Here is a 10,414-nt window from a genome sequence, read left to right as displayed (position 1 = left end):
ACGTAATTGATAGAATCATTGCAGCTTTTATGTGCAGAACCTCACCCACGTTAAGGAAAGTCATCAATCAAATCTGCTCACAGAGAATAAACGATTAGGTAACTACGTCACTTATTTGGACAAGCAAAACTGAACATTGGTCCAGATTTGGAAGACTGTAAAAAAGTCAACAACCAGAAAGATTGAAAAAATTCGAAAATGTTGCCGCGTCAGCATTCGTAGGCTGCAAGGGAACAGGTAAAGGTTTATTTCATGCTGAATATTCCTGCAGGCTCCACAGCCGAAACGTCGTGTCTCTTTTCTTCTCCTTTCAGCATGCATGGAATAGACCTTCGCCCGTTCCACGTACAGTAGGGACATTTTATTTTATAACATTGATCGCAAAATACAGAGAGCCCTGCATTTGCATGGAAGCCCGGCCCCCCTCAAAATAGGAAGCGCTGATTGGATAGAACGGACTCGTGGTCGCCCTGTAGAGAGATCTAATTGGTCAGTGTGGTTCTAAGATGTGATTGGCTGTTGGTTGCAGAACCGGCGGGGAGAAGAGACCCGCTTGGATAAAAGCGGACAGTCCTCTTCCTAGCACTGTTGTAGAAGAATGCTTGATTAATCGAATAATAATAGATCAGCGAGCTTCTTGTTTTACGTTATCTGCTCGTTGGTTTATTGTTTCCGTCGCCGTATTTCGCGGAGTTTCTCCTTTTTTTCGAGTTCACGAGCGCAGTCGGCCTTGCTGTGTTGTTGTTGTCCGGTAAGTGAAGTCGCTTTCTTGTATATATAACGCAAAGTGTTGTGTAGCGATAGTTTTATAAAGTAACAAAACACAAATGTGTTGGGTTTTATGTTGTCCACTGCTGCGATCCAGTAATTGTGCAGAAAACATGAGGTCGCTTTTGTGTGTAAGGAGCCACTTTGCTAGTGTGTTTTTGGGCACTGGCAACAGATCCAGTATGTCTATATTCAATTTTCGTTAAAGCCTAAACTCGTTTCGTGATTTCTGTGGGCCGTACATATTTACCTAGTGCTATTGCAGTTTTTACGTCAATACGCCTACAGACAAACGTTTACAAAGCTTCTTCGGCGTCGGCCTGCACACTTTCTTGCCGTTTGGAAAGTTGGTTTGACTTTTTGGGGAAGATCGAAGAGGTTCTTGCTTCAGAAAGTGAATGACCGTGTAGTTTTTTTTACCCAGCTTGTGTCGAATCTGCGGTGGACAATGATAGGCATGGATGCCTGTGTAAATGCACTTTGAATTGAATCTACCCATCCATTTTCAACCGCTTCATCTAATACAGGGTTGTAGGGGAGCCGGAGCTATCCCGGCAAGCAACGGGTACAATCAGGACAGGACACCAGTCCATTACAGTTCACAGGGCCAGTTTCCCCAGAAGCCAGCATGTCATTGGACGGCAGAAACTCGTGTGAACACAGGGAGAACATGCAAACTCCATGCATACAGCACCCCCGATCTGAAATTGAACCCAGGGCCCCAGCGCTGCGAGGCAGCAATGCTAACCATTGTACCACCTTATCGATCCTCTTTGAAGTAAATGTTGCTTAAAACGATGCACTGCCGTCTTTAAAAAAAAAGCGTCAAGGTTAGATCCATGTCAGTTAATACGTTTATAACCCAACGAGTTAGTGTTTAACGGACTCTAGTTTCTGGCCTTTGTTTTTACGGGATGTTGGCGTCTCTGAACGCTAAATGCATTCTTCCTTCTCTCCGGCATGTTTAGTTGTGGCTGAAATGGAAAAGACGGGCAATAATCAGATAAAACTACGAGCCACGAGGAGAGGGTAGATTTCCTGAACCTTTTGGCTCTTCAAGGGCGTTAAAACGTTCGGCCAGAACAAAAGAAATCGCTTTTGAACCGTCGTGGAGACATTTTACACGTAACCAGTAACTCATTTTCTGAAGACCTGGCTGGAATAATTTAACTGAGTTATTAAAACATCTCTTTCTCTAAAGCTTAAAGAAAGAGCTGAGAACTACCCAGACCTTGACCCGAGTTCTCTCTACTGAACAAATGTGCTTAACTGATAAGTGACTCACAAACGGTGATTTAAGGTGACTAAGTGGATTGGGGCTCTTCAGATTCGGGGTTGGAGATACCCGCTCTGAACCTAGTTATAACGCTACTATGTTTAACCAGCCCTCTTTCTTGTTACCAGGCCTGAAATTCACACGCCAAACTCCCCACGCCGCGCTTTTCAGCGAGACTTGAAGGGGAGCAGTGTCGCTCCTCGCTGTGCGCATGTGCGAGACCCGGGCAGTTTCCGGGCTCTGCGGAAGGGGCGTGTCTGCGACCAGCTGCAGATTTGGGATTGAACACGAGCTGTTGGTTTCAGTAACATCTGTATCGCTTGTCGATCGTTATCCAGCCGCGCCGTGAGCGCACGGAGTCCTTGCTTGTGGACAAGCCGAGCCCCCCGGATTCGTGCGGGAGGATTGTTCTGAACATGCGCTCTGATTTCGAAGAGTCGCCAGTCTTGATAACCAGGCTTTTCACACTCACCACGGGGAAGTATTTTCTAAAATGAGCTGTGCAGTCATGTGACCGTTTTATTTCATTGCTGATATTGTTGGCACTGAATAGCGTATTGCGCTGGACGCCTTTTGCGTCCATGTTCTACTAGTCCTAGGCAATAAAGCAGTTGGTAGTTCCTATATAAAACACGTGAGAGCAGTTTCACGTGTACATTTTACCAGTCGCTGTGCAACGACAGAACATGTACCAGCCACGTGTTGGACAGATTGAATCAACGTGGTTTAAAAGAACAGAACTGTTGGAAGATGATCTTTTTAAATAAGATAAGATCACTTTATTGGCCATATACAATTTCTTGCATTAGGAATTTTTTGCATACCCCAGCTTGCTCTCCATGTGGCACACAGATGGGGAAAATGGCAAAATATGTAAGTCTTGCAAAAGATATTGACTACATTCAGCGCTTGTCAGTATGGAAACGGAAAGGTAATTGCAGTATTCACTCTTGGAAGCTCTTCTGGTAATGTTAGTGTTGGCTACATATGACTTTGAGAGGAATATGTAATGGCTTCCATGGAAGGCCAAAGTAAAAGAGCTGCTTTTCTCAATGTAATCATCCCTTTAATAACAGCTTTATCCAATACGGGCTTGGAGCCTATCCTGGCAAGTAATGGACACTAGCCAGAGTACACCCTGGACACAGCACCAGTCCATCGCACATCGCAGGGCAAACGCACACCCACATCAGGGCCGACTTTCTCGGAAGCCAGTTAACCCATTGGTATGTCTTTGGACTGTGAAGGAAACCCATGTAAACGCAGGCTGAGCATACAGACTCCACACAGAGAGCACCCAGCACAGAGAGTTGAACCCAGGGTCCCCGCACTGCGAGGCAGCAAGGCTGCCCACTGCGCTGCTGTGCCTCTCCTTACCATCTCTGATAATCTGAAAAAGCTGTGTTCGAGCAGAGTCTGAGTATCCGACACCAGGCCTCTGGTCTGGCCGAGACCTACCGCAGTGCACGTTGTCGGTTTTAAGCTGCAGGGTCCTCCTGTGCCGAGCCGCTTGCGCAGGGAGACGGGCAGCCCACCTGTGGGTGACGGTGGCTGTAGGAATGCCGTCAGGAGTGACCCTTGGCTTGTCTTGTGTCCCCCCCCTCCCCCCAGGGCGCGCCGGGCGTGCTGCACCATGATCGACCCGCTGGAGAACAGCCTGTTTGACCTTCCCGCCTACGAGAACACCGAGGACGAGGCCTTTCCTCCTCTGCCGCCCCCGCTGTCCCCGGGCAGGGAGGGGTCCGGCGGGGACGGCGACGACCTTCCCAACGGTGAGAGCCCCGCGCCGCGGTCGGACTGACGCACGACGGGCCACAGCGGCCCCCTGCAGTCTTGGCCACTTCCTCGAGGTTAACCGAGGAAATCAAGCTCCTGCTTAGCCTTCCTCATGCAGGAGTTCTTCTTTGGAGACGTGCATTAGCAGAAATAATAGACCAGAGACTGGCTGAAGGCCTTCTTATATGTTGGAGGCTGTCAGTGTGTTTAATTCACCTTAAATGGCATGTTCTGTGTACTTCGCAGAGGCTACAATAATCTATAACATCAAATAGAACCAGATCCGCAGGAGGTTAAATGTTGTTGATGGGATGTGGGATTTCAAGAATATTGCTCCTGTGTAGAGCAATACTTAAGATGCTAAAGATCATTATAGGAACAGGTAAAGGTTTATTCTGAGTTGAAAAGAAAAATGGTTCTTTTTGCTGTGGAGCCTTCTTTTGGTGTATAAAGAGCTAACGCACCTGAAGAAGGCTCCACAGCCAAAACACTGTTTCTTGTCTTTTGCTTTCAGCATGGAATAAACCTTTACCTGTTCCTTTGCAGCCTACGCATGCTGACACGGCAACCTTCTCGGATTTCCTCAAAGACGATTAGAGCAAATGGGCGCACTGTACATCGCATCTTTCGGTATCTTTCTAAGTGAGCGTGAAAGATTACCTGATCTGCTCCGATGTGTGAGATCCGTTTGCGAAGTCTGCCAGGAGCTGCAGGTCCACGAGGTTGGCTCTAGCTTGCTGCGGAAGACTTTTCATGTCCGGTGTGGTGGACCTGACCTCTTCTGTGTTTCAAGGGGAGGACGCGGGAGAGACGTCCAGGTTAGATGAAGCCCCCGTTGCCAAGAGGAGGGCTGTGAAGAGACCTCAGCCGAAGCTCGATTCCCAAAGGTATGTGGTGAGCGCAGCATCCCGCCAACAGAACCGGCTCTTTGAAAAGGTTCGTCGGGTCTCTCGGCTAATAAATAGCCTTTATTAAAAACGGAGGCTTTTGCTTGGAATCTAAATTCTGAGCTTTTATTGCTGTACCCATTTAATAAGGAGAACAACTGAATATGATGGCCACACATTTGATCGAGTTTCTTCCTTTTCCTGTGGGCTGTGTTCTTAAGCTGCTTGCTTGTTTCAGCAGCCGATTCAGGCATGTACTGTAGGTCGGATGTTTTTTTTTGCCGGAGTGCAACACGGATACAGATTGCGGCCGCGGCTGTAGTTCCGTTCATTAATGAATGAAGTATGCCGACGGAGAACATCCCCTCTGTACGTGCGCTGTGTACGTGCTGTGCATTAATGTTGAGTGTGGGGTTTTTTAGGCTGGTGTCTGAAAGAGGACTTCCAGCTCTGCGCACCTTATTCGACAATGTAAGATTCAAAGGCAAAGGACACGAGGTGAGAGCTCTGCTGCGTGCATCACTTTCTACCCAAGTCTGATTCCCAGGCGCCGCCGCCATGACCACAGCTCTGCATCTCGTTCATCAATGTGCTTGTAACATGAGCCACTGTGCAGCTTCCCTGCATTCATGAGCATCTGTAGCAGTGTGGCTCTGTCGTAGCTCTGTTTGGGAAAGTGTTTGTGTGGGGGGGGGATTCTGAAAAGTGTTTTTTTAAGTAGTGCAGATGTACTTCAAGGAGTTCTTTCAAGTTCCTAGAACTGATCTGGTGCAGGAAAGCTGTGAAGGTCTTTGACCACTGATGTCAATTCCCTTCTCAAGTGAAGTAGGGCTCCATGGGGTGGGGAGAGTATCTGTGCTGGTTGTGTTGGGTCAGTGGGTTCCTCTTTTACAAACTTTCCTTACAGTTTGTATAGTATGAACAGTTGATAAAATGCAAGGCTGTTTAAATGCACAGACGTATTCTTCTGTGTAAGATGGGTATTTATTCAATAGGTGTTTCGATTCCTGTGCAGTTACAGGAGAGCTGTGTTGCTGCCCCCTGGTGGTAGCAGTAACGAATGCCTTCCCTTGTGTGTTGCACAGGCTGAAGACCTGAAGCTGTTGATCCAGAAAATGGAGAACTGGGCCCACAGACTGTACCCGAAACTACAGTTTGACGACTTCATTGACAAGCTGGAGTCTCTGGGAAGTAAGAAAGAAGTCCAGGTGAGACTGGAGGGCTGCAGTAGAAGAAGCTGATGCTTTTTTTTAGATGTAAAATGGCTCCTGTTCTGTTCCCAAGACTGCAGAAATCTGATTAGTAACAGGTGACTTCTTGTTTCTTTTATAGACTTGCCTAAAACGAATACGATTAGACATGCCCTTGACACATGAAGACTTTGTTGGTAAAGATGGTAAGCAGGAATTCTCTTGTAAATTGGACACCGCCAAAGTAAAGCTTTTTAGTTCTGGAATGCTTACAGAATATTAAATACTGGAAGAATAATGTACAGTATAGTTTTAAACAGAAGCTTCCTTACATTGTAAGGTGAATGACTTGTAGTTAAACTGGTAGAATATTTGACATTGTATGGTGTTTCAGATACACAGGCAAATTTCCTTACTAGTGCCTTGGCCACTAAGGAGACTAGATTTTTATAAAGCATATTGTGTATAAAAAAAACAAACTCAAAGCACTGTACTGTAAGCTCCAGAGGGAGAAAAACAAACCTAAACAAGAATCTTTATCTAAAGCCTTCTGAGAATCTAATCAAACCAGTATGTCATGGTTTGTTTGTAGCCATTCCTGCTGTTGGTTGCTCACAGAGGTCTTAGGAGTTTAGTTAAGCAAGGCCTGGCTCATGTTGCCATAGAGATAATCCTCTAGTTCTAATAATGTTTTCCATAACCTTGCATGTAAGAGAAACCGGATCCGTCGGTCTAAAGTTACGTGATCCGGTGAATTCACCTCCTTGATGGATCAGCACCACATTAGCAGGTTTCCAGTGATATTTCCTCTGTCTCCAGAGACTGCTGGAGTTTTTAATGGTCTATTAATAACCTTCGTTTCCTTCTGTACAATTGGCAGAAATAGGACCTTGGAGATCTAAGAGCTCCTAGTACCTTTCAATAACTTTGCCACTTCTATGCTAGTTCTATGAATTGCATTCCAAGGAAAGAACAGACATGCCTCGGGCTGAGGACAGTTTTACCTGATTAAAATAGTCTCTTAATACTCGAGCCATTCTGAGCCATCATCTAAAAGATTTCCAGCTTTCTCTGAAACCCTTTACTTCATCCTTACTGTTCTTCTGCTGCTATAATACGGGGGGGAAACTTTTGCGGTTTTAGACTCCCTCCCACGATTCCTTCACGTGTCTTGCTTAGCCTTTCTCATATCCGTTTTAACCTGTGCTTGCAGCTTGTACTCCTTTTTGTAAAGTCTTGTTTTTTTTTTTAAATCCTTCACAACATGCTTTCTTCTTGTACCCTTATTTAACCTTTTGGGATTTACTTTCTCGTGAGATAAACCCTGCTCTGTGCCTCAAGCAGAATCCCTCCACACTGTTGCCATGTGGTCTCCACCAAGTCCAGGCTTAGCCTGTGGCCTTGTAGTTCTCCCAGGCTCTGTCCCGTTCCTTCACATACGTGCATGAAGACGCAGCTCTGTGAAGTCCTAGCAAATTCCACAGGAAGCCAGTGTGGGGTTATAAGATTGCTCAGGAGCTGGGGATCTGACGTGTGGGCTAGGGGGCAGTATGTGGCCGTTCCTCTGATGACTGCAGCGCGGAGGAGTGTGCTGCAGTCCGGGACGCCACAGACAGCAAAGCTGGTTCCTGCCGACAGGGCCTGTCGAGTCATCAGGCTGCCTGTGCGATGGTTCCACACACGCATGCCTGAAGTGCACATCCCTGGATCCTGGGGCACAAGTCTTTGTATCGCCAGTAATTAGATGTAACTGAATATATCCTGTTTTTGCTTATGGGTTAAGAGCAGTTTTAATTAAAAGAAACAAGATGGTATTGATTTTGATCAGGCAGTGGTCTTATCCATTTTAAAGTGCAAGGATGGGGAATTGGAAGTACAATCCACTTTTTTTTTTGGGGTGGAAACCCTCTTGACAGATGAAGCGGAGGAGGAGGAGAGAGCAGTCAGGGAGAGCAGCATGCTGGACGACCCTGACCCCTTCCTGGACAGCAGCGGGGGTGTGGGCCCGGTCCAGTCCACGCCCGCTGCTGTGGCGCTGACGGAGGAGCAGCGGCGCAGGATGGAGCTGAACAAGCAGCTGGCCCTGGAGAGGCGGCTGGCCAGGATGCAGGAGAGCAGCGGAGGTGAGGCGGGCAGAACCCGACCCAGCCTGGATTACTAGCTCCTGGGACCTTTCCATTTCTTTTCCCCCAACTATAATGTTTTTTTTTTATTAGGGATAAGCATAAAATATACATGCAATTTCTTTTCAAAGTTGGCAGGGGTAATAGCTGAGGAATAATGCGGAGAGGAAACTGAGTTGTCCTCCCAATTCAAGACGTTATTTCCTGTCAGTTCGCAGATAGCTGCATCTGCTGTGTTCTGTGTTTGTATAAATCACCCTGGAGCAGAGGTGATGAGCAGTACTGACTTGTTGGAATTGTCCCTTTGTAGATGCATTGCAGTCTGAGTCCCAGTCTCAGCTTGCTGCTGCTACAGAGGACCTGTCCGAAGTGCCCAGAGACCTCCCTGTTCTGGACGACGAAGACGCTGATGCTGGATCTCGGAGTCGGGATCAGGTGCAGACTGACCACGCTGGCCAAGCCCACCACCCCACAGGGCCGCAAGAGGGGGTGACGGGACTGGCAGCTGCAGAGGCCTCGGCACAGCGTGCGAGTCAGAGGTCCGATAGCCCCTCTCCCCGTCGGGCTGACCCGGAAAAGGTGGATGAGCAGGAAGCCGACAGTGATTGACTGGTTCCCCGTTTCTCTCGTTGTGCCATTGTGGGGAAACATTGAACTGCTTTTGTCACTCGGGTGGCGATTACTGGACACCTTTTGTATTTAATATTGGTAATGTAAAAAATCTATTTTGAGTTTTTTTTTTATCTTGAGTATAAATATTCTAGAAATATCCTTTTAATGACCTTTGTGGGTATACACATGTTGAAAAACACACCACACCTGAGGCAGGACTTCACCAGTGTTGATTTATAGTGTCCTGTTATCGGGTATAGAACAGAAATGCCCGATTGCTTTCCTGCCACAGGTGTTTAAAAGTAAGTTAGTAACTAGGAATGGCACTTATAAGAATTGGGGTTGGTGGTCCTTGAATGTCAGTCTGCTACAGGCCTTAATGTTTGAGTATTTCATTAAAAAGATGAGACGGACAGGGGGTGCCTTCTGCAGGGGGAGCTGTCCTCATCGCTCCAGTCTGGGAAGTGGTGCCAGAACAGATCCTGGAGTAAAACTCCCAACCCATCGGCCTGGCCCTCCAGCAAGTGCACTTCTCTTTTTGTACTGTAATGGGAAAATACCCTTGCCTGCCTCGCCTGGCCCTAAACTCACCCTTGCAATAGGCACAGTAGTCAGCAATGGCTTTTTTTTTTTTCCAGCTGAGCTTTCAAGATGCTCTAGGACCTCCTCAGGACTTGCACAGATTTTCTGAAACATGAACAGCACGGTTAACAGTATTCAGGTCTTTCAAGAGGACCTCCATCTCATCCGCCTCATGTAATAGTTGCTGGGGCAGGTGGGACCAGTTCATGACTACAGGACATTTTACAAAACTGTCATTTTGTTCCCCTGTCTGTGGTGTTAAAGAGATGCTGTAAAATAAACTTCTTAAAGGTCTTGTGGCCCACTTGACATTTTCTCTTTTAAATCTTGTTTCCTGAGAACATGTTTTGAATGCTTGCAGGAATGCAGCAATTTAATTGAAAACATCGTGCTGCTGTTACACAGTGCAATGCAAAAACACTTCCTAATTGCAGCCAGTACCTTAATCTAAACTGAAATCTGTAATTGAAGAAATTGTGTAACAGTTCTGTGATTTTTTTTTTAAATGAACTCTTCTTTTTCAGTAGCTAGCATTTCAATTCCTTTATTTAGCACTGTAACTAAACTAAGAACATAATCTCACTTGCAGTGGTGACGCCTCCTGCAGCAGGGTGAGCTCCCCTGTGCTGCCCAAGGGCTCAACCTTTCCTCCAGCAGTCTCAGAGCCTCACCCTGGCCTCTCTCTACCAGCCCCTGCGTGGGAGGGAGCTCAGGGGAACTGGCTTTATATAAGCAGTGAATACAGTAGTGTGGAAAAACAGACACCGCTTCTGTTACAAGTCTATATTTGTCCACTTTATTAGTTTGAGCTGCCATTTTCATTTAAAACAGTGTTACAGCTGTCCCACATTTGGTGAAGAATAAAACACGCTGTACGTTATAAGACTTTTAAAAACATGCTCTTTCCACCCAAAGCTGAACTGTGTAGGCATTTTAAATACATCAGAAGTTTACAAAAATATACAATGACTTAAAAAAAAAGGATTACAATCTAAACCTGTTCCCTGGCATAAAAAAAAAGCTTCAGTGCTACAACTTCAGTAAATTTCAGTGCTTTAGAAATATCCCCTGAGAAAATGGTGGCTGTCTTCGTTCAATGCACTCCACTAAGCTATACCTTCAAAAAACAGAGCTATAGAATACTTTGTACAAATGACAGAAATGGTTGTGTGAAGATGAAACAAAACCCCACTCGTACAA

The 10,414-nt window shown here is 46.4% G+C and overlaps 1 protein-coding gene and 1 non-coding gene across 4 annotated transcripts; both read left to right on the top strand.

Moving 5' to 3' along the window:
• Positions 1 to 527: 527 nt before the first annotated feature.
• On the top strand, positions 528 to 9,508 carry tipin (timeless interacting protein). 3 transcript variants are annotated; one of them, XM_088922504.1, is made up of 9 exons: positions 549 to 751; positions 3,656 to 3,816; positions 4,614 to 4,707; positions 5,130 to 5,205; positions 5,793 to 5,915; positions 6,040 to 6,103; positions 7,814 to 8,020; positions 8,331 to 8,599; positions 9,271 to 9,508. In XM_088922504.1, the coding sequence occupies exons 2-9, from the start codon at positions 3,678 to 3,680 to the stop codon at positions 9,328 to 9,330; spliced, it is 1,032 nt and encodes a 343-aa protein (XP_088778630.1). In that variant the 5' UTR covers positions 549 to 751; positions 3,656 to 3,677; the 3' UTR covers positions 9,331 to 9,508. The 3 variants fall into 3 exon arrangements, with proteins under 3 accessions (XP_088778629.1, XP_088778630.1, XP_088778631.1); XM_088922503.1 differs by lacking the exon at positions 9,271 to 9,508 and having other exon boundaries at positions 528 to 751; positions 8,331 to 9,106; XM_088922505.1 differs by lacking the exon at positions 549 to 751 and having other exon boundaries at positions 3,465 to 3,816.
• LOC148831329 (small Cajal body-specific RNA 14) lies at positions 7,450 to 7,580 on the top strand. Its single transcript, XR_016091376.1, has one exon.
• Positions 9,509 to 10,414: the final 906 nt, after the last annotated feature.

The sequence above is a fragment of the Atractosteus spatula genome, chromosome 7 (assembly GCF_055471065.1).
Source record: "Atractosteus spatula isolate fAtrSpa1 chromosome 7, fAtrSpa1.hap1, whole genome shotgun sequence".
NCBI lineage: Eukaryota > Metazoa > Chordata > Actinopteri > Semionotiformes > Lepisosteidae > Atractosteus > Atractosteus spatula.
Note: the sequence above shows the minus strand (reverse complement) of the source record. Positions and strands in the feature narration are given on the sequence as shown.